The sequence below is a fragment of the Nyctereutes procyonoides genome, unplaced genomic scaffold (genome assembly GCF_905146905.1).
Source record: "Nyctereutes procyonoides isolate TBG_1078 unplaced genomic scaffold, NYPRO_anot_genome, whole genome shotgun sequence".
In the NCBI taxonomy this organism is placed as follows: Eukaryota; Metazoa; Chordata; class Mammalia; order Carnivora; family Canidae; genus Nyctereutes; species Nyctereutes procyonoides.
The window spans coordinates 48,933,256-48,957,479 of NW_026575142.1; the positions used below are offsets into that span (position 1 = coordinate 48,933,256).

Below are 24,224 nucleotides of genomic sequence, written 5' to 3' on the forward strand. Positions count from 1 at the left end.
TTTATTCTCCAGACCATCCTTGTCATAAACAAATGACACAGCTTTTCTGTGCTACAGCTATATTAGTGTGCTGAATGCACATATTACAGAAAATACTGTAATATCTTTTTTATAATAAGGTATTACATGTCCCTTGATACTTTGAGATATAGGTGTATTTATTAGGAGCTTGACCAAAAAGCTTAGTTGAGTGCAAGTTCGGAAGCATTAACAAGGATCTATTTTCATGCAGAAAAAAATTAAAAATTATCTGGTGAATATATAGTCTGAGTTGTTTTTCTAATAAAGATTAGTCTGAGATATCTAAAGTCTTGCCTTTTGTAAGTGATCTGCGCATGTTTGACAGGTATCTTTACCTTAGTGACACATTCTCTAGCTGTGAAACAGAAAATTTCTTCTGAAGTGACAGTTTAATCCAAACTTGTAAACATGTTAATTAGTACATAAATACATAGTTTTTCTCTTCCTTTACTTTCTTAAGCATAACCTCAGCATCAGTGACCACAAATCTATGGCAGACAATCTTATGCTGCGCTAGACCAACTACATGTAGTAAAAACTGCACCCACCCTAGTCTTCCAAGAGCCATTATCAGATCCTAAGAGAGAAAAAGGAAGGAAATACTCAGACTCTGTAGTATAAGAGCAGGAAGACAAGATTTCTTCTCATATTTCTGAACCTCTCTCCTTACGTTTTTCCTGCTTTTAAGTCTTGTTTTCACATCTGAACTCACAATTACTTTTAATGCACCAAGATTTTTAAAAAATATTTTGAGAGAGAGAGAGGGGATATGTACAAGCCGGGGAGTGGGGACGGAGTGGGGCAGAAGGAGAGGGAGGAGGAGACTCCCCGCTGGACAGGAACTGGATGCTGGGGCTTGATCCCAGGGTCCTGGGATCACAACCTGAGCCTAAAGCAGACATTTAACCAAATGAGCCACCCAGGCATCCCTAATGCACCACGATTTTAAATAGCAATCATTCCCTGAAAGTAACCAGAAAATGTTATCCATATTTTCTAGCAAACATTAGCTTATTAGTTTATTAGTGTATGTTATTTATGTTTAGTTATTTAGTTTATTAGTTTATACTTGAGAGACCAGTATAACATGTTAATTGAAAACATGATTTCTGGTGTGCCTGGGTAGCAGTTGATTGGGTGTCCACCTCTTGAATTTGGCTTGGATCATGGTCTTGAGGTTGTGGGATCGAAGCCCATGTTGGGGGAGAGTCTGCACAGGTTTCTCTTCTGCTCCTTCCCACTGAATGTACTCTTTCCCCCTAAAATGATTAAATCTTGGGGCACCTGGTGGCTCAGTGGTTGAGCCTCTGCCTTTGGCTCAGGGTGTGATCCCAGGCTCCTGGGATCGAGTCCCGCATCTTACTCCCCACAGGGAGCCTGCTTCTCCCTCTGCCTATGTCTCTGCCTCTCTGTGTGTGTCTCTCATGAATAAATAAATCTTTTTTTAAAAAATCTAAAAAAAAAAAAAACATACATTCTGAAGTATCTAGATTCAAGTCCCAATTTATCTGCTTACTAGTTCTGTGATCTTAGAGAATTTTACTTAGCTTTGCTGAGCTTGAATTTCTTCATTTATAAATGTTCTGGAAGGAATGTAATGATATGGCACATATAAGTAGCAGCTATTTTCATCATCACTGTAGAGTTGGGCTCCCCTTTTTGGCATGGGAGAGTCGTTTATGTCAGACTAACCTCATTAAAGTAATAGACTTGACATACTCAGTTATTAGTAATGTTTTAATTATAATTCTTAGTGTAGCCAAAGTTATAGTAAAATGAGCACACAAATGTGCTGATGGAGATAAAAGTTGCATAATATGACTTTGTGGTAGAGCAATTTGGCAGTATATATCAATACCCATAAAAATCACCTTTGAATCTGTAATTCCCTTTCTAGAAATCTCCTCTTAAGAAAGAATTTGAGAGTGGGATGCCTGGGTGGCTCAGCGGTTGAGCATCTATCTGCCTTTGGCTCAGGTCATGATCCCAGGGTCCAGGATTGAGTCCTGCATCAGGCTCCTTGCAGGGAGCCTACTTTCTCCCTCTGCCTATGTCTCTGACTCTCTCTGTGTGTCTCTCATGAATAAATAAATAAAGTTTTAAAAAAATGAATGAATGAATCAGAGATTCTGACCAAAATTTACAGCATTTGATGATCACTAGTGGATTTGGGAAGGGAGAAGCAAACTTAAATGTCTAACAAGAGAGAATGGTTGGATGATGTGGAATTTTCATATGATTCATACTCTATGGCTGTTAGGAAATACTTGATGATATGGGAGACTGCTCACAATATAGTTATAAAAGCATGTAAAATACTCAAATTCTGTACACTAAGAAATATATCTTTCTCTCTTGCACTTTCTCTCCTTTCCCAGAAACAAGACTGGAAAAATGTGCACCAAAATATCGATAGTGTTTATTTCTGTGTGGCTGGATTTCAGTGTTTTGTGTCTTTAGTTTATCACTTGTTTTTGTACAGCTCAGGGTTTTCCAAATTATACATAATAAACAAGTTACTTGGCATACCTCAAAGGAAGAGCAGTGAAGGGGAGATTAGGTGTCTAGGTATCTGTTGTTTGTCAGTAGTGACTTTATTGAAAAGAGCTTTGAAAAACTAAAAGCTGCTCCTTGAATCCAGAAACTAATCTCCTAAACAGAAGTCTTGTCTCCTAAAGTGATTTAGATGATAGGGCCCAAAAGGTGGCCAGATATGGGGCACAGAAAGGGTTGTTGGACAGGTTCTAATATTCAAGTGAACATTGGTTTTAATGTAGCAGATAAATAAAGGCATGGAGAGGAACAGATGATGTTTAATATGGAGGAGAGGAAGATTCTTGCAGAAACAAAACCAGGGTGAACTTTATTTAGATTTGCAAAAAAGATTAAGGGGCTTGTATCACTTAAGTTTTAATTATTTATCTTTTCAAAATATTTATGGTGGTCAGAGGGAAACCGATATGCATTTCCATTGAAAGGTTCATAGAAGAATAAATACTTTGTGACTGTAGAAAAGTATTTGAATATTCAGGTTTTTCAGATAACTTCTATATTAAAGTAATTTTAAAATACCAAAAACAGAATTACAAATATTTGCAATTTTTTTCTAATTAGGATCCAGTTTATGGAAAAGGAAAACTTGGAGAAATCCAGGGACTTATTCTGGGAATGTTGGATACCTTTAATTATGAACAAGTAAGCTACTTTCTGTTTCTAAAGCTGTCCTAACATCCTTTTTCTTTGCACCTGTACTTTAAAAATTCTTATCTAGTTAATGAAAGTTTGGTAGATTGAAGTATATGCTTTTTAACAGTTTAAATCTCTTGACCTTAATATGTGTGTATACACACACACACACACACACACACACACACAGATATTCCAATGTGGAAATGCATCAAATTTGGACTTATTTTATTCATTTGATTCATTGGCAATGTAACAAATTCTTTCTTTCCAAATGAAAAGTGTGAGAAACTTTCTGGAAAGATAACTTAATACAAAGATGTAACCCATGAAAAGAGTCAGCATGAGTGTAGAAAATTACAAAAAAAAAAAAATTAAATGTTTTCTTTTACACATTCTGAAGCAGATAATTGCTACTAACCAAAAATGGTAATCATTTTCCTTTAACTCAGAACTGCCTATAGCATTAATTCTCAATAGGAGCCAGCATGGTATACAGAATTTTTTTTTTTTTTAAATGATAGAGAGGCAGAGGCACAGGCAGAGGGATAAGCAGGCTCCATGCCGGGAGCCCAATGCGGGACTTGATCCTGGGACTCCAGGATCGCGCCCTGGGCCAAGGCAGGCGCCAAACCACTGAGCCACCCAGGGATCCCCCAGATTTTTATTCTTAGTATACTTCAAAGTGACCTATGAAGCCACCTAGGAAAAGCACTGTTTAGGCATGTTAGATATAGTATCTGCTTTCTTTTTTTTTTTTAATAATCTAAAAGAAGAAAAAAATTGGGGGTGACAGAGCTTTTCTTAGGGTGTTTAAGAACTGTAGTTTTGCCAAGTATATCCAGTGAAACAGACACCCCTGCAGGCATGGATTCCTGGTAGACGGGAAGCTTAGTGCAAGGCAGAAAGCTTTTGCAAACTTTTTGAAGAGTAGGAAAAGATGGAGCTGATTGGAAAGAATTATAATGGTAAGACCATTAGACCTAAAAAATTCTGCATTACAGATAAAATTAAAGGACTAGCAAGGAGGATGAGCAATATGTCTTCCCCTTTGGGACTGACAGCAAAGAGCCCAACTGCACATCTAAATGATATATGTGAATGTTGAGAATTAGATAGAGTATGAAAACAATATTTATAAGCACACAGAGCCTTAAGACAACTTAATGTGATAGCTGTGAAAATGTCTTTATGTGACATACTGACAGATGTCACAGTCTTAAGTAGATTCAAATGACTTGTAAATGCTGATCAGGAAAATGTGATCTCTCTGCCCAAGGGAGATGAAAACTGAGTAATGGCCATTAGCTTTTTCAGTGAAAGGTTATTTGAAATATTGCCATGGATGCAGTTTCTATTTAAAAAAAAAAAATCCAGGATTTTTTTTTTTTTGGTTGGTTGTTATTGCTTTTTGAGTCAGAGGGAACTTATTATAGAAATGTAATAAATAAATAGGTTTGGGTTTATCTAGTCATTTGAAAGCCATCAGTACTGAATTAAGCTACAGAACAGCAGAGCACACATTTCCCAGTAGAAACTAATGACAGCCTTTAATAAGTATTTTGAGAATCTTAATGTATGCAGTTGTCATTACTTGCACATCAAAATTAACTGCTTAAGTTTGGGAGTATTTGCTGTTTGTTTTATCAATGTTATGCCTTCATAGTATGTTCTAACTTCAGTTGTTTGTGACTGAAAACTAAACAGTACTATTCCTCATTGACCCCCTCTGTCTCTTTCACTTAATGAACCACTTTTGGGTGTGTGTTTGTTGTTTTGGTCTTTCATAGACCCTGCTGGAAACAACTACTAGCCTTCTAAACCAAGATCTCCATTGGTCATTGTGTAACCTGAGAGCTTCAGTCACCAGAGGACTGAATCCCAAGCAGGATTACTGCTCTATATGTTTGCAGCAATACAAGAGACGCCAAGAAATGGCTGATGAAATCATTGTCTTTAGGTAAGCAAGGAGAAAGAAATGTTACACATGTGGTGTGTGACGTATATTACCAGGCAGGGATACACGTGGATACACAGCCCTAGGCAATCATTCTAGCAGTGAATAAAACAAGGCAAAGTTCTTGTCATAGACCTTACATTCTGTGTAGGTGTTGGAAGAATGTATGGGTAGGGGCAATAAAAGATGGACTCTGGAGCCAAACTTTTTGAGTTCAAATTCTGATTCTGCCACTTACCACCCATGAGATTTTTGACATGTTATTTAGTATCTTTACATCATAGTTCCTCATCTGTAAATTGGGGTAATAATGATACCTTTTCCTTAAGGTTTTGTGAACATTAAATGAGATAAATTACATAAGACACTTATAATTGTGCTGACATATAGTAGACACTTTATAAGTGTTATAGCTTCTGTTATTATAGACACAGGAAGATTGGCACACCTGATCGTTGGAAGAGGAAGAAGTTAACACACAAAGAGCCCACTCACTCAGCACATACTAATTGAGCTCATACTGTATGCTAGGCACTGTTCAAAGGGATAGGGTACAGCATGAGCAGAACAAAGGATCTGTCCTCATGGAGTTTACATTCTAGTGGCAGGGGCAGACAAGTAAGATGCCTGATAGTGACTAAAGTAGAAAAAAAATAAAACATGTTAAGTGAGAATAGTGTTTGGTGTGGGAAGATATGTTATATAGAGTGATCAGGGAAAGCATTACTTATAAGGTGACTTAAGAGACAATTTAAAGGGATCCCTGGGTGGCGCAGCGGTTTGGCGCCTGCCTTTGGCCCAGGGCGCGATCCTGGAGACCCGGATCGAGTCCCACATCGGGCTCCCGGTGCATGGAGCCTGCTTCTCCCTCTGCCTGTGTCTCTGCCTCTCTCTCTCTCTCTCTCTCTCTCTCTCTCTCTGTGACTATCATAAATAAATAAAAGTAAAAATTTTAAAAAAAGGAAAAAAAAAAGAGACAATTTAAAAATTAATAAAAATGTAATTACTGTAAAATAAAATATGTTGTAAAGGAATATTAGGAGCTAATTTCCAAAGAGTAATTTGGGAATGTCTCACTAGTTTAGTGACATTTGAATAGAGACCTACGGGAAATGGCCATGCAGTATCAGGGAGAGAGTGTCTCAGGGAGAGGATGAGCAAGTGCAGTAACCATGAGGTTGGAGCATAGTTGGTGAACGTGAAGAGTAGTGAGTAAGTAGGCTTGTGTTAGCAGAGTAAAGGAAAGGGAAGATGATAAGAGAGGGCTTCAGAGAACAAAGAGGCCAAATCATGTAGGAACTGGGTCATTATAAAGAGTTAAACTTTTACTCTGAGATGAGAAGCTATTGGATGGTTTTGAGGATAGGTTTGACATTATCTGACCTATGTCTTAAGGGTCACTTTGCTATGTTGAGAATGCACTACAGAAGGTCAAGGGTGAATGCAGGGAGACCAGTTAGGTTATTGCAGCAATCCAAGTAAGAAATGGCCCAAGGTGGCGGTAATGAAGTAAGAAGTGGTAGGATTCTGGGTATATTTTGAAGGTAGAGCTGATAAGATTTATTTAGAAATTGGATGTGAGGTGTGAAAGAAAGAATAGTCAAAGATCATGCCAAAGATTTTGACCTGAAAAACTGGAAGAATAGCTTTCTATTGGGATGTGGAAGGTTGGATGAGAGCCATGCAGTGGGGGTAGAGCAGGGTAGAAATCAAGAATTTGATTTGACACGTGTTAAAGTTAAGATGCCTGTAAGACATCCTGTCCACACATGGATGGTATTTTAAAGCTATGGAAATGAAAGTAATCACCAAAGGAGCAAGAGGAGCTATAGAAGAGAAAGAGTAGGGAAAGACTATAGAAAAGAATTGACTTCTGAGGTGGTCTTACGTTTCAGGTTGGAGAAATGAGGAGGAATCAGTAAAGATGACAGAACTATATTCAACACTCACTTCTGAGAGGTTCATTTAGTAATCAACAGGGAATTTCTTCCTACAGATAGTAGAAGGATACTTAATTGAGTCACAACTGTTGCCTTAGATTTGATGAGGCAGGCCACTCATGTTGTTATCGAGCTGCTTAAATCATTATGATTTTCCCCAATTGCCTTTTTATACTATCTAAAAATATTTCATAGTTTGAGAAATGAACAGAAGTTCAAGTCATCTCCCAGGTGATTTGTAGTCAGAGTACTGTGATTCTTTTCCTATTCCCAACTGAAGTATACAAATAAGTGAGTCTGGATTTTAAAAAAGAGAAGACAGCGACAAATAAGTTTCATTTCTTCTTAAATATACAGCAGTCAGTGCATTCCAGCATATTGGAAGTCTTTATCGCTTATAAATACACTCTAACATAACATGTTTGTGGATTTTATGATAAGGAAAAGTGCAAATTGGTTGCCTTCATTTTGCAGCTGTGGCCATTTGTATCACTCATTCTGTCTGCAAAACAAAGAGTGTACCATAGAAACTGAGGGGCAAATAAGATGGACATGCTACAAATGCAGCTCAAGTAACAAAGGAGGGAAACTAAGTGAAAATTCATCTGAAATTAAAAAGGGAAAGACAGCCTCATCACAGGTAAGACTTGTTTTCACATCAGGATGGAGTTAGTCTTTTCTTACCAATGTCTTTTGGGCCTGGCCTCATTTTTCTTGTAGGCCTCAACAAATTTACCTCACTGGTATCTAGAGCATGACCTCTTCTCTTCAGCCCTATTCAGTATTTAAAGAGCTTCTCCTCTTTGCCCCACATTGAAAAACAGGGATTTAAGAGCAAGAGTAGACATTTTCTGCCCTTAAAAAGCTTAAGATCTAGTTGAAGAGGGCGAATGTACACCGATGAGTCCACTGAAGACCCTTTAACAGAGTAAGGGGACAGCAAGTACAAATGCTGTAGTACTAACAGTACCTGTGTGCTAAAGCGTGCAGAGCTGTCACTCTTAAGTGGGGCCAGTGGACAAAGTAAATACACATGTGCTCTGTACTTTTCTCAGCTGGGTGACTTTCTTTAAAGAACTTCATGTAATAGTGTTCATTTGAAAATCTTTCATTGCCTTTGGAGTCTGACTAATGGAGTAGATACATTGTTTATTTTATTTTACTAAGATTTTTATTTATTTGACAGAGCAAGAGAGCAAAAGCAGGGGGGAGTAGCAGAGGGAGAGGGAGAAGCAGGCTCTCCACAGAGCAGGGTGCCCAATGCAGGGCTTGATCCTAGGACCTTGGGATTATGACCTGAGCTGAAGACAGACACTTAACTGAGGCACCCAGACGTCACAACTTTTGTTCATTTTACAGCCTTTCTTTTCTTCTTCTTAATCAAGCAGTAATGCAGTTGAACTCTACTGCCTAATAACTTGTGGGAGAACGGAATGTGGCAACATGATGGGCCCAGTGTAGAGGAGGAACAGTTGCTAACTGCTATGACTTGATCATTATTCTGTTCCCAATTTATTTCTTCTTCAGAGTGAGAAGAAGTGTCACATTTGCTGTTTCTCAGTTCTTCCTGGGCCCCCTCCCTGTAGTTGGCCTTAACATCACTTACTGAAAAGTTGAACCTGTCGATTTTCTCATGGTTTCATCAGCTTTCAGCGCTGTTTTAGAAGTTAACCCAGAAAAGAACTTTGGCTTAGCTTCTTCCAGTTCAGAATTTGTATATTCTGGTGGTAGGCATTCATTTACATCCATCCAGTGTGTATGGAACAATGTGCCAGGTACTGTGCTAAGTACCAGGGATACAGTGGTAGACAAGACATTTTATCTTGTAGGATATATGATCAGTGAAGTTATGAACAAATTTTGAGTATATTCTCAAGTTCTTTCTGACACCAAATATGTGGAATCTTTTCCAACACCAAGTCTGACACTAATTCTGTCAATACCCTGGACACCAGCTAGGTGTCCAGTAATTCACTTCTGACACTAACCACCAGGAATTAGCGTCAGATTCCACAGGCCTAAGGATTCATTCACACAAGATTGCCCTTACTTCAAATACCAGTTGCAAATGGAATGCTGCAGTTACCCACACTTCTGACTTGGCAGATTCCGAGGTTCCCGTGATCAGCCCCCCAATAGTTCGATAATTCACTAGAGTAACTCCTAGAACTTAGGATAATGCTTTACATTTACTTAGGATCCAAGTCAGGAGCACCGAAATGGAAAAAATACACAGGGCAAGGTATGGAGGGGAGAAGGGTGCTTCCATGTCCTTTGCCACCACCTCAATGTGTTCACCAACTCAAAACGTTGAACCTGGCCATTTCAGAGTTTCTGCAGATGTCTCATTATACAGACACAGTTGATTAAATCATTGGCCATTGGTAATTAAACTCCATCTCTAGCCCTCTCCCCTCCCCAAATTTGAGGGGGGAGGTCAGACAGGGATGGTAGAGCTGAAAGTTCACAACCTGAAGCTACCTAGGGGTCCATGGACACTAGTCATCTCTTTAGCATACAGAAGGCACTCTAACCACTCCAGAGATTCTAAGAGTTTAAGGAGCTATGTACCAGAAACCAGGGACAAAGATCAAATATATATATTTTTTATTATGCCACAAGTATTTGCAGATGAACTATGCTGTATAAGAGCAGATAATGAGTAGACTTAATCAATGTGGGGAATCTTGGAAGGCTTCCTGGAAGTGTCATGTTAGCTGCCCCTTAAGGGAAAAGGGAAGTGCAATGGTAGGTGGAAGGAGAGATACCCTAGGCCCAGGGAACAATATAGATAGAAAAAACATAGCATCTCTCCTGTGAAACTAGATGTTGAGCATAATTGGGTCAAGAATATGAGAGAGTGAGTGGTATGAGGTGAGGCTGCTGTGGTAAAAAAGGAATCATATTAATTACTTTCATGTTCGTACTACAGAAACAGGTAGGATATTGTGGGGTTTTAAGGAAGGAAGATTATCTGATAGGAATAGCATTTTTTTTCCAGAGAAGTGTTCTTAGAACACTCTATCTGCAGTGTAGAAAATGAATTGAAAGGGAAGTAAGAACAAATGTAAGGAGACCCAAGAATATTGAAATAATTTAGAGGAAATAAGTGGTTACTTGTACTAGAATGATAGAAGTTGGGATGGAGAAAATACTACATATTTGAGATGTGTTTCAGATGTACACAAACATCAAAATAGTTAATATGGTCCCTGCAACCTCATCAGCTGCATCTCAGACCACTCTTTTTTTCATGCTCTCATCCAGTCACATGCAACTTCTAGTTCCATGCTCTTTTCTGCTTCATAGCAGAGATGTTACATTTCAGAGAATTATCAGAGCTTGGTCCTAAATTTGTTGGATGGGGCTGTAAGAGGGAGGAGTAAAAAATAGTACCTAGATTTCTTACTTGAACAACTGATGGATGATGGTACCATTAACTGAGATAGGAAGCAATAAACAAAGAACAGACTTGAGAATAAGAATTGTTGAATTACGAGATTTTGGCAGGACTTTGTAGGTAAAGATGTTCAGTGTGGTTTCCAGATTGAAAATTTTATTAACTAATCATCAAAAATGGTTCCTTATTTGTATTTAGGGAAGGAAAGACAGGTCTTGTGATATCCAGCATGTTTCCAAGCTGAATCCAAATGCAGATGGAAGAACCATTATTTATGTAAATACTTAAGTCACGTCTTGGGGCATTTTAGTTTTTTTCCCCTTTTACATCCTATTCATAAACCAACTTGTGATTGTATACCTATGATTGCTTGGATATTACTAATTAAAGTTTTCTTTCTTTCTAGACAGTCCTCAGCAGCTAAAATACGCCCTTTTTAAAAGCCTTTTTTTAAAAAATAGAATTATATTTTATGTATATAATTACGTATTTTAATACATAATTGACAAACAGTAAAATTTACCTTCCACAAGTTTTACAGTCATCTTTACAATCAAATATAAAGTAATATTATCACCTACTCCTAGATGTCCCTCATATCTCCTTGTAGTCAAGCTTTCCCCTACTCTCAGTCCCTGGCAACCACAGATCCATTTTGAGTTATTTGTTAATAGGGTACAAGATAAGGATTAGTGTTTGTGTTTTGTGTTTTTTGTTTTTTTTTTTTTGCATGTGTATATCCATTGAATTGCCTTTGTACCTTAGTCAAAAATCCATTGACTATGTATGTATAGGTCTATTTCTTGCTTTTCTATTCTTCCATTGATCTATAGATCTATATATCTATCCTTTCTCCAGTACTGTGGCTTTATAGTAAATGTGAATATCAGGTAGTATAAGTTCTCCAACTTTGCTTTTAGTTACATTTGGCTTTTCTAATTCCATTGCTTTTCCATATAAATCTTAAAATGAGCTTATCAATTTCTCCCAAAAAAGTCATGCTGGGATTTTTTTGGGATTGTTGTAGATCTATTGATCTATCAATTTGGGGACAGTTAATATTTTAATAATGAGTCTTTCAGTCCATCAACACGGTATATCTATCAATTTATTTCAATCTTTTTTATTTCACCAGTGTTTTGTAGTTTTTGGCATGTAAATCTTAAATATTTTGTTTCTAAGATTTGTTTCTATAATGACCTTTGATATATTCCGTATTTTACTGTTTTATATTACACTTTCTAAATTATTGCCAGAATATAGAAATACAACTTACTTTTTGTATATTGACCTTGTGTCTAGTGACCATTGACCTTACAAAGCTTACTTGATAGTACTAGTATTTTTTAAAATAGATTCTTTGGTATTTTCTACATAGACAATCATATCATGTGCAAATAAGGACTTTTATTTCTTCCTCTCCAATCTTACACCTTTTATTTCTTTTTCTTGCCTTATTGCATTGACCTTCAGTATAGTGTTGAACAGGAATGGTGAGAATAAACTTCTTTGCCTGGTACTGATTTTAGGGGGAAAGTGTTCATTTTTTCATTATTAGGTGTAATGTTAAATACAGACTTTCTGTGTGTAACCTTTATATCATGTTTTAGGAAGTTCTTTTTTATTCTGTGTTTGGCTGAGAATTTGTTCCTAAATGGGTGTTGAATTTTGAAGCCATTTATACAACCTGGTTGCCTTGTAGCCACATCCACACACCTCATACAGTGAACAAAGACAGTAATCTGTTTCACTGATTTTCTTCCTGCCTCTCTCAGGAAGTACCTAGAAAAGGGGAATTATCTTGAAATTGGGCCTACATGTCAAAGGCAGCTTTATTTTTAAGCTATCTGAGGCTATCCCATTCTGGAAGGGAGGAGAGATGACTCAACCTTTTCATTGTTTAGGAAACTTCAGTCAGATTTTTGGTCAGATCCTCTTGGAAATCTTTGATACTTCCTAATAATGAAGCAGTGATTCTCGAATTATACGGATTTCTTCAATTTTCTTCTAGTTGTCTGTGTCTCTTATTTTTGTTAATAAGACAGTGTAAAAAGATCTAGTAGATTCATAACACAAGGAAAGAGAAAATGAAATTTATCATATATATGCTGTAGATGTGTTTATACTAATCTTCACAATTTTATGAGAGTGATATATTCCCTATTTTACAGCTGATGGAACTATATGTAGCTCAGACCAGGGAGACCAGTATTTGAACTCAATTTGTATGGGATTATCATCACCCCCAGTTTTCCTGCCTCCACTCTGTTCTATTTTTAGCATTCTGGCTTTATGGAAACCTGGTAAAGCTGATTTTTAAAATACATCCATACCATATTGCTAATTAAAAGTTCTTACCATGTGTGAGCCATTCCATTTTTAATTACAAGAAAATTAAAAATGCTAATTATGTATGTGATAGCTTTTATTAAATTTTGTTTCATGAAAGTTTTACTTTGTTCAATTAATTTCCTTTGAAAAATCTATCAACTATGGTCATTAAGTTCCTAACCAAAACAAGGAGGAAAACGGAGGAGGAGAGGGGCTCAGTGACTCCAATATCAAGCTGAGTTTGGTTTTTTTTTGTTTGTTTGTTTGTTTTCAAGCTGAGTTTGGCAGTCGGCTCCCACTTGTTGCTCTCTACTCCCAGGAGATACTGAATGCATTTGAACCTTCTTACTGCCTCTGTAACATGATCCTTCAGTCAAATCAGTTTTTGTTTCATTCTTTTCCAAATGTGGTAATTTTTTACTTGTTCTGTTTCTGACTTCAGTTCAACAAAATGCAACAGTTACCCACAAAATTATGGTTTTGCTGGATAAGGCCTGTCTTCTTGTGCTCCTTACTTCATTTCTGTTTTGCACAACTAATCAGTATATATAAGCAATAAGTGACATATTAGTTGCTTCCCAACAGCATATCTGCACAGACATGATGGGAGTTACTCCCCTAGAAAGTCTGCTCTTTTCTGGAATAACTACTTTTATTTCTTATAAGTGGGAAAAATGACTCAAGTTTCTTTCCTTCCTTATCTCCCCTCCTTGCCTCAGCTTTACAACAGCTCAATCTGAAATGTTTAGATCCACAAATAGACCTTGCAAATCTATGTGATTCTCTATTTTGCTTTCATTTATGTATTACCTACAACAAACTACATTGGAAAAATTAATTTCAACTGAAGTACTTATCATTCTACTGTATTTTCTCAACAAATGTTACTCCTATATAGTATATAATGTAACACTTTTCTTGGGTTATTAAATGTTCTTTGCTTATTTCTTTATTAAATTTATAGTAGCAAATAACCATCTTCATTCACACTGATGAGCAGTAGAAGGAATTAACTTGCTATTCATTTTTAAAATAATTCTTGATCAACAGGCAGCATGCTGTAAATTCAAGGAAACATAACTGAATATTTACTAGATTGTAGTTTTAACATTATATTATTAACAGGGTTTAGAATTCTTGAGAACTGGTATAAGCTAACACTTTTTTAAATTTTTATTTATTTTGAAGAGGGAGCACGTGAGTGGAGGGAGGAACAGAGGGTAAGGGAGAAAGAACCCTCAAACAGACTCACTGAGTAGGGAGCCCAACTTCAGGCTCAATCCCAAGACCCTGAGATCATGACCTGAGCCAAAATCAAGAGTCACTCAACCGAGTACCCCGAAGCTAACACATTTTATATGCCATTAACATTAAAATTGCTGTTCCTTTTAAAACTTAAAAAAACAGCATTTAGAGACTCATAAGAAAGTTTTATAATGTATTGCTTGATATCTTTACAGAGTTGGCTAAATCATCTCTTGTTGGTAGAAAGGCAGATACATTAGTCAAATATCAAAGTGGTTTTGTGTTTTTTTTTTTCCTAATGGTAAATATCTGAGGAGAAGGAGCTTGGAAATAAACATCTTTTAATAATCAGAATAGGAAAGAATTAAATAAGCTGATACTTTTCTTGGTACTTGGAGGTTTTTTTAGAGTTATCTAAGAAAAAAAATTTTTTTGTTTTTTTTTAAGACTTTATTTATTTATTCATGAGAGACACAGGGAGGGAGAGAGAGAGAGAGGCAGAGACACAGGCAGAGGGAGAAGCAGGCTTCATGCAGGGAGCCCAATGCGGGACTTGATCGCGGGACTCCAGGATCACGCCCTGGGCTGAAGGCAGGCGCTAAACCGCTGAGCCACCCAGGGATCCCAAGAAAATGTTTTATCTCTTAGAGTAGACTTACAAATAATGTCAGAGGGAAATATTTATAACTTCCAAGAAATTATTCAATAAGTGACATTTATTTGTGCTCACTGGTCATAATTTTCTGTTAACTATTGTCCATTGCTTATTTAGTTTGAATTCCTACTATAAATTAGAGATTTGGTTTACAGGCTGTTTAATGAAATTGGAACACTGGTATTAATGCCTTGTATTGATTTGTCCATTTTTAGAGAATGTTAGTTCCCCGTTATAAACATATTAGATGAAAATTAAATGCTAAACCATGAAATTTCAGTATTTGGAAATAGCATTTCTCAAAAGAGCATGCTATAACTTAAATTTACAAGTTAAATGAGTTATGGTTAATATATCTTAGAAGTACAGAGAGGTGACAGATGATTCTAATTTAAATGAATCTCTTTGAGGAGACTTTTGCTCATTTTTCAGTAATATTGTTACTATATCCTAGTTTTAAGTGATTCATTTGGGCCAAATGCTATATTCTTGAGACTAAATATACATTATTGAACAACTCTCCCCCCAAAACAGAAAATATATTTACTACCATTATGTAGCTTACCATCTAGGAAGAGAGCTAGACAATAATTAAATTGTAAACAAACTATATCAAATTTGTAATTCCAAATTGTGATAGCTTGTAAGTGCTATTAGGGCAAAGAATAGAATGTTATGTGAAGAATATCATGAGGGGAAACCAACTTTGGTTAGGGAGTCTCCATCTGCAGAGGTGATATTTAAGCTAGGATCTGGAAGATAGGAAGGCACCAGCTATGTGAAGACTGTTCCAAGCAAGAGAACAGCAAGCCCAGAGGAACTGAGAAGGGGACTGGCTTGTTTAGGAACTGCAAATAGATGAGTGGCTGGAACAGGGAAACTAAAGGGGGGGCTGTGTGGCAAGGGATGAGGTTGAAGAGGCAGGTGGGCCATGTCTGGAAGAGCCTTGGAAGGTCTGCTGAAGAGTTGACTTTTGATTCTTAAAGTAGTAGGAGACATTGAAGGGTTTCAAACCAGGGACTGCTATGATCCATTTACTGTGATTGTAAGAAATGGATAGATAGCCACATCTCTGTGAGCAGCTCTGTCATCACCACTGCCAGAGTGGGTTAAAAATCAGATACTTAATGCCCTGGAAATTGGCTCACTTCCCTTTGACCCAGAAAAAGCTTACATCAGGAGACCAGAGGATAACAATAGTACCCAAAGAGTGTTTCTAGTCTTTATGTGTAGAGCTAAAGACTTGATGGGAATGTGAGCAAATAACATTTAAAAACTATATCGTTTGGGGCACCTGGGAGGCTCAGTCAGTTAAGCATCTGCCTCCAGCTCAGGTCATAATCCCAGGGTTCTGGGATAGAGTACTGCATCAGGCTCCCTGTTCAGTGGGGAGTCTGCTTCTCCCTCTCCCTTTGCCACTGCCCCTGCTTGTGCTCTCTCAACTCTCTCTCTCTCTCTCAAATAAATAAAATCTTTAAAAAATATATTTTAAAAAAATTGAATGCTACAGAGAATTCAAGTGCAAGAAAGAATAAAAAAAATTATATCATTCAGTGAAATGTGGATATTCAACTTTACCAGTGAAATACAAATCAACACAGCAATATCATGCCATTTTTTAAAGTTGAACTGGCAAATTTTTTAAAATATACAATAAACTGTCATACATTTCAAAATACATATGCATTTATATTGACAAGGATGCAAAGAGACACTTTATGCATTACTAGTGGGAGTGTGTATTACTACAAGTCTGCAATCTCTTATACAAATCAGATAGGTTTCAGAATTGAGATTTGTTTTTTTTTTTTATTCTGGAATTTGATTTTAGAAGATAATATAGGGACATCAACATCTGACAGGATTCATTTGGAGTTTCTTGGGGGAACATGGGCACCATATATAAAACAGTGGTTCTCAAGATATTGGACATCCAGCGGTGAGGGAGTATGACTCCCGAGAGAAGAGAAACAAATAACATAAGACCTAGCTAGGTTCATCCCTAGCATACTGCCACAGAAAGTTTCCAAGCCCTGGCACAGGGATGGAAAACTGAGGCAGGGCTCAGCAGTCTGAGCTGAGGAGACAGAGCAGGAGTCCAGGGACCAAAGGTGGCTGGAGTTGACAGAACAGAGTATGGACAGGAGAGAGCTCCCCTGAGAAGCCCCAGAGATCTCCAGAAGACAACTTTCTATATTAAGTTGAATACTGTCCACCGTGTGAGGAAATAGTACACTCAAGGCCAGAAGAACTACACAGAAGGATCAGAGATAGCAGTGCCCCAGATTCACACAGAGCCAGGAATACTGCCAGCCTGGAACACTGCATACTTCACAAGGCAGCACTGAGTACTAAGTCCTACCTTAACCTTAGTATTGGGGGAGAAGTTAATTCTAGACTAACTGCTGTCTTGATCCCATCTAACAAAGCTTAAACACAAAACCTGAAAAAGATCAAATTATTTCCAAGTACTTTCATAAGTTTATTTTTATTGTAGTAATCTGTATATCCAACATGGGGTTTGAACTCATGACCCTGAGATGAAGAGTCATATGCTCTTCCGGCTGAGCCAGCCAGGCGCCCCAAATTATTTCCAAGCATTTTAACCACATCCCAGAACAAAGTTCAAGAATATGTTAAGGATTACAAAAGCATTTTACCCAACAAGGTGAAATTCACAATGTCTGGCATTTGATCAAGAAAGCAGGAAAAATACAAGTCATAAAGAGGAGGGAAAGAATCAACTATATGACATTCTGGAGAAGGCAAAACTATGGAGGCAGTAAAAACATCAGTGGTTGCCAGGAGCTAGCAAGGAGAGTGGAGTAGGGGATGAATAAATGGAACACAGAGACTTTTCAGACAGTGAAAATACTCCGTATAATATTATAGTGGTGGACATATGTCATTATGCATTTGTCCAGACCCACAGAAGGCACACCACCAAAAGCAAACCCTAATATAAACTGTGGACTTGGGTGATGGTGATGTGTCAGTGTAATGTGTCATCAGTTGTAGCAACTGTACCCTTTTGGTAAGACATGTGGATAACAGGGGAGGCATTGTGTGGGAGGAAGCATAGGGTGTATGCAGTATTTCTGGACCTTCCTCTCAGTTTTGCAAGGAAACTGAAACCGCTCTAAAAAATTGTCTTTAAAAAAATCAGTCCATTGAAACAGACCCAGAAATGGCACAGATGATAGAATTAGTAAACAAGAACATTAAGTTATTATAAATTGTAGTCCATGTGTTCAAGAAACTAGAGGAGAGACTGGACATATTTGATAGAGATGTGGAAGTTATAAAGTCAATAGAAATCTAAAGATGAAAACTGCCATGTCTGAGCTGAAGAGCATACTGGATGGGACTAACCATTTAACAGACATAGCAGAAGAAACAATTAGTGAACTTGAATATACAGTACAGAAATTATCCCAAATCAAACACAGAAAAAAAGGCTGGAAAGAAATGAATAGAGCAGCAGTGAGCTATGGAACAACTTCAGATTGCAAAATACACCTGTAATTGGAGACCTGGAGGAAGTAGGGGTAGGAGTTGTACAGAAAAAGTATTTGAAGAAAGTAATACAGAGTTCCAATTTTGGGAATGCAGGGTAACCTGTATCAGACAGCCTTTCTGCTAAACAATTATAAGTTCCAAACAAAGTATGAAGAAATATTGTTTAGCAAGCAAGCAGAAGTTTCTGGCTGACTTCTCAAAAAAAAAATAAATAAAATGTCATCTTTGAAGTTCTTAGAGAAAGGTAATATCACATACATTGTTATTCTAGAACATTTCCAATGGGGTCTAGGGCAGCATCCCATAATATGTGGGATAAATAAGGACTATAAATAGCCTTACTTCACTTCAGGTCAGGTTTTGCTCTCAGTGCCAAAAGCTTTAAAAAAATATTTTTTTGTTTTCGAGTTTTTGGGATTTCTGAATTCTAGGAAAAGTGTTGTGGATCCATCTTCTTTGTCAGGGGAAAAATTGTCAATATGTATTTTTAAATGTCCTGCACCCTTTGAAGCAGGGACTTATGTGTGCAACGGAAATAACAACACTTTAATTTTCAATTAAAAATATTTGAAAACAACCTAAATGTCCTAATAGCCTTCTAGTAGTTGGTGAAATTAGTTATGGTATATCTATGCAATGAAGGGACTGCTTAATAAAATCATGTTGTAGAAGAATATAGATATGGTGAAATAAACATTTTCAACAGGTAACATGGAAAGATCACAAAATGCTGATTCCAAATGTTAATAGTAGTTATTGCTGTGCAGTCATGTTGTGATTTTTATTTCCTTTGTTTTGCTTTTTAGTATTTTCTAAATTTCTACTGTGAACATACATTCCTTTTGTAATCAGGACAATCAAGGCTTGTTAAAAAAGTGATAAGGAAATATTCCTGTTGCTATTAAACTTCAGATCATATTGCTTCTCTAAGTCAGAAATCATTAACGAAGACGACAAAAGTTTAGCATTATTAAGCTTAATATGTCATCCATATCCCCAGATCTAGTGTCTGCACACCTGGATTTAAAGTGCCTCTTTCAAGCTGCATTGCCTGAGGCATTTCCAGAAGGAATCCTGTTAAATGAAAAATAAGACCTTTCATGAACGATGCTGAACCATTTCTGTTGCCACTTCAAACACTCTCTAACTTAATCTCCAGAGAACAGCTTTCTCAGATAAATTGTCCAGCATTATATCTAGTTCTTGGCTTGTTTTTAAAAATCTGCAGATTCTTTCATGAGGTCATTTTTTAAGCTTAAATATCTACTTTGCTTTGAAAATCTATTTTCTCCCTTTTCAAAAAGAACATACCAGGAGTTAAAATTGGATCATGTTTAGCAAGCTACATCATACATCTGGAGTGAATTCCAGAGTATTAATGTCATGGTATGTTAAAGCAAAGACTGTCAAGTCTAATTTTTGCAGACCTGCTAAAACCAAAAGGACAGTCTGAACAGCCAGCAGTTTCCACCTCTGAGCTGAGGTATGTTTTCTAAAGTTACTCTGAAAGTCAGAGGAGAAAGGAAAAAAGAAAAAAAAAAAGGCTGCAACATGGTCCTTTTGAATAGCGTGATGCCACAGTGATAGAAAGTGTCATCATCATCTGTACTAGAGGCTCTTAGAATTAGACTGTCAGAATTGAAGGGACTGGAGAACTTGAATCCAATTATTTGCCTAGTACCTCTGCTACATCATCCTAGACTGATCCTATCTACTGTCTGTTGAACTGCTTGCAATAGGATTATATTTTTCCTTGTAAACTAGTAAGTCGATTTTCTAATTTCAGATATTAATCTCTGGTACTTCATATTTACTAGAATTCAGTGGTGAAACCATGTGGACTTGGCATTTTAAGAGACAATTAGATGATAAGATTAAATTTCTTTAATAAATATAGGGTCATTCATATTCCCTGTTTCATCTTGGGTCCGTGTTTATAAGTTGTTTTTCAAGGAACATGTCCTTTTAATTTGTCACATTTGGGGCACCTGGGTGCCTCAGTCTGTTAAACATCCGACTCTTGATTTAATGGTTGTGATCCCAGTGTCTCCAGATCAGGCTCTGCACTGGGTATGGAGCCTGCTTAAGATTCTCTCTCTCCAAAAAAAAAAAAAAAGATTCTCTCTCTCCCTCTTCCTCTGCCTCTCCCCTCCCTAAAAAAAATGTCAAATTTATTGGGATAAAATTATTCATAATAACCTCTTTTAAATGTATTACAGTATGTAGTAATATATCTTTCATTGCTGATACTGATTTATTCTCTTGATTAAATAACAGTCTTTTTGATATTATCAAAGAACCAACTTTTGGCTTTGTTAATTTTCTCTAGTGTTCTGTTTGATTTCTTTTGATTTCTTTCTCCTTATTTCCTTCTTTTTTACTTAGTTTGGTTTTACTTTTTTCCTAGCTTGTTAAATTGGAAGCAAAGGTCCTTCATTTTAAGCCTTTCTTATTCTCCAGTATAGTATAAAAAGCTGTAAATTTCTTCCTCTAAGCACTGTTTTAACTGATCCTACAGATTTCTCTAAATGCATTATTAAAGTATAACTGATTAAATAAATTACATGTACATAAAGTGTACCAATATGTATGTATCCTTGAATCCATCACTACAATCAAGATACTGACCCTGTCACTACTAAAAACTTAGTTTCTCCCTTCTGTTCCCAGGTAACCACCAGTTGGCTTTCTGTTACAATAGATTAGCATTTTCTAGAATTTTAGATAAATGGAACCATCAGTAAGTAGACTTTTTTGGTCTGTCTTCTTTCTCTTAGCATAGTTATTTAAGACTCATCCATGTTGTTGTAAGAGTTCATTTCTTCTTACTGCTGAGTAGTATTTTGATTTAGTGCATATACCATGATGTGTTTATTATATCACCTGTTGATATTAAGTGTTTCTGGCTGTCCAGTTTCTGGCTGTTAAAGATCAAGTTGTTTTGAAGATTTGTGTTTAAGTCTTTGTATGGACATATACTTTCATTTCTCTTGGGTAAATACTTTTGGAATGGAATGATTGACAAATATGGCAAATGTGTGTTTATCATCTTAAGAAGCTACCAAACTGCTTTCCAAAGTGGATGTACCGTTTTAGTCTCCTACCAGCATTGTACGAGGGCCCCAATTCCTCCACATTCTAGGTACAGTCTTTTTGGTTTCAGCTACTCTAGTAGGTATCTCACTGTGTTTTTAACTTGCATTTTGTGAATGACTAATGGTGTTGAGCATCTTTTCTTGTGCTTATTGGCTATACTTTTAGAGAAATATTCCAAGTCCTTTGCTCAGTTTTTGATGGGGTTTTTTGGAAAAATTTTTTGTTGTTAAGTTTTAAGAGTTCTCTGTATATTCTGGATACCTAATTCCTTATTTTGGATATTTGTCCCATGTCATTTGCAAATATTTTCTTCCATTTGATGAGTTGCTTTTTTACTATATTTCTAAGTGTCCTTTGGTATACAAAAGTTTTTAATTTTGATGAAGTCCAGTTTGTCTATTTTTTGTTGTTGTTGTTAATTGTCACTTATGCCTTTGGTGTCATCTTTAAGACATCATTGCTAAATCCAATGTCATGAAACTTCCCTGTGCTTCCTTCTAAAGAAGAATTTTATCGTTTTAGCTTTTGCATTTAGGTCTTTGATCCACTTTGAATTTTTATATATGGTGTAAGGTAAAAGTCTAACCTTATTCTTTTGCATATGGATATCTAGTTTTTTAGCACCATTTTTTGACCTCAGACCTCAGACCACCAGACCTCAACTGAATGGTCTGGATGGTATCCTTGTCAAAAATCATTTGACCTTATACATGAAGCTCTATTTCTGGTCTTTCTATTCCATTGGTCTGTATTTCTTTATCATAGTAACACAATTCTGTTTACTGTAGCTTTGTAGTAAGTTTAGAAATTAGGAAGTGTAAGGACTCCAACATTGGTCTTTTTAAGACTGTTTTGGCTATTTAGGGTTCCATATGAATTTTAGGATGGATTTTTCTCTTTCTGCTACAGTGCCACTGGGATTTTGATAGGGATTGCCTTGAATTTATAGAATGCTTTGGATAGTGTGGACACCTTAACAAGTCTTCCAAACCAGGAATACAGGATGTTTTCTTTTTATCTTTGTCTCCCCTAATTTTTTCGGCAACAGTTTATAGTTTTCAGTGTACAAATCTTTTGCCCTCCTTGGCTAAGTTTATTCCTAAGTATTTTATTCATTTTGGTGCTGATGTAAATGGAACTGTTTTCTTAATTTCCTTTTCTGATTGTTCATTGTTAGCTGTGGGTTTTTTATACACGGCTATTACCATATTGAGGTAGTTTGCTTCTAATCCTAGTTTATTGAGTGTTTTTGTCCTGAAAAGGCAAAGAATTTTTCTGCATTGATTGAGATTATCATGTCGGGGTTTTTTCCCTTAATTCTCTTAATCTTGATTTGTACATGTTGAAGCATCTTTGCATTTCAGGGATAAATCCCACTTGATCATGGTGTATGATCCTTTTAATATGTTGTAGAATTCTGTTCGCTAGTATTTTGTTGAGGATTTTCCATCTTTGTTCATCAGGGATGTGGGCCTGTAATTTTCTTTTCTCGTAGCGTCCTTGTCTGGCTTTGATATAAGGTAATGCTGACCTCCTACAGTGAGATTGCAAGTGTTCCCTTCTCTTTAATTTTTTTGGGAGAGTTTGAGAAGGATTGGTGTTAATTCTTTGAACTGATGGTAGAATTCACCAGTGATTCAGTCTTCTTACTAGTTGTTGGCTATTCAGATTTTCTGTTTCTTTATGACTCATTCTTGGTAGATTGTGTGTTTCTAGGATCTAATTTCCTTTTGATTTCTTCTTTAACCCTTGGGTTATTTAAAAATGTTACTTAGTTCCTAAATATTTAGGAAGTATTTTTTTTAGAGATCTTTCTGTTACTGAGTCTAATTTATTTCCATTGTTATCAGAGAACTTTCCTTAGTATGACTTGGATCTGTTTAAATTTATTGATAATTATTTTATTGAGACAAAATAGTCTGTGTAGGTAAGTGGTCCATGTACACCTGAAAAAATATGTATTCTGCTTTTGCTGGGTGGAGTGTTCTGTAAATGTCCAACTGATCTAGTTAGTTAATTGTATTGTGTGAATCTTCTAAATCCTTTCTGAATATCTGCCTACTTTTCTCCCAACATATTAAGAGATAGTGGTATGGAAATCTCTGACTATACTTTTTCTCCTTTCAATTCTATCAATTTTTACTTCATGTATTTTTAAGGTATTAGATGCATAGATATCTAGGATTGTGTGTCCTCCTAATGAATTGACCCCCTTATTATTTATTATTATTAAATGATCTTCTTTATCCCTGGTAATAGTCTCTGCTCTGAAATCTAGTACTAGCATAGTATATCTTTGCAATCCTTTTGCTTGTAACCTATTTGTGCCCTTTAAAATAGTTTTTGCAGGTAACATTGAGTCTTGCTCTTTTTTCGGATCTGACAATCTCTTTCAACCCTCAAATATTTCAAGATATCCCTATACCACAAGTCTTCTTGAACTAAATATCCTTTTATTATGGTTTGACCAATACTTTTTCTAAATCTTTTACTATTTTATCACATTCTCTTGTGCATGTCTTGCTTAAAAGGGGTAATTTATCACAAAGGATACTTTGAGTTGGCCTCTGCGAGAAATACTGAGTATTGCATATTGCGTCAGTTGATTAACATTGTCAACAAAGATCTGTATCTATTTGGTTCCTCACCATTCAGTTGAAACCAGTCTGGACCATCTGTTCTACTTTTCTTACCCTAATCATATTTTTATCTTGGCTAACTATTGACTTTTGATCTCCAGAAAAGTTTCAAAGCAACTTAACAAAAAGAAGTCTATTCATTGTTCCTCTGAAAGTGTCTGTTTTATCTTAGTTATACCAATTCTAGTTGAGTTATTTTGAGTATGGGTCAAATAAAACTAGATTATAACTAAAA

General features: G+C 36.4%; 1 protein-coding gene across 4 annotated transcripts in view; it reads left to right on the forward strand.

Annotated features, from left to right (window-relative positions):
• VPS8 (VPS8 subunit of CORVET complex) overlaps positions 1 to 24,224 on the forward strand; it is a 250,636-nt gene that overhangs the window by 191,808 nt on the left and 34,604 nt on the right. For all 4 annotated transcript variants that reach the window (XM_055307985.1, XM_055307986.1, XM_055307984.1 and 1 more), the window contains 3 exons: positions 3,136 to 3,216; positions 4,998 to 5,167; positions 7,579 to 7,744. In XM_055307985.1, the coding sequence (XP_055163960.1) occupies positions 3,136 to 3,216; positions 4,998 to 5,167; positions 7,579 to 7,744 (417 nt within the window). The remainder of the gene's footprint in view (positions 1 to 3,135; positions 3,217 to 4,997; positions 5,168 to 7,578; positions 7,745 to 24,224) is intronic.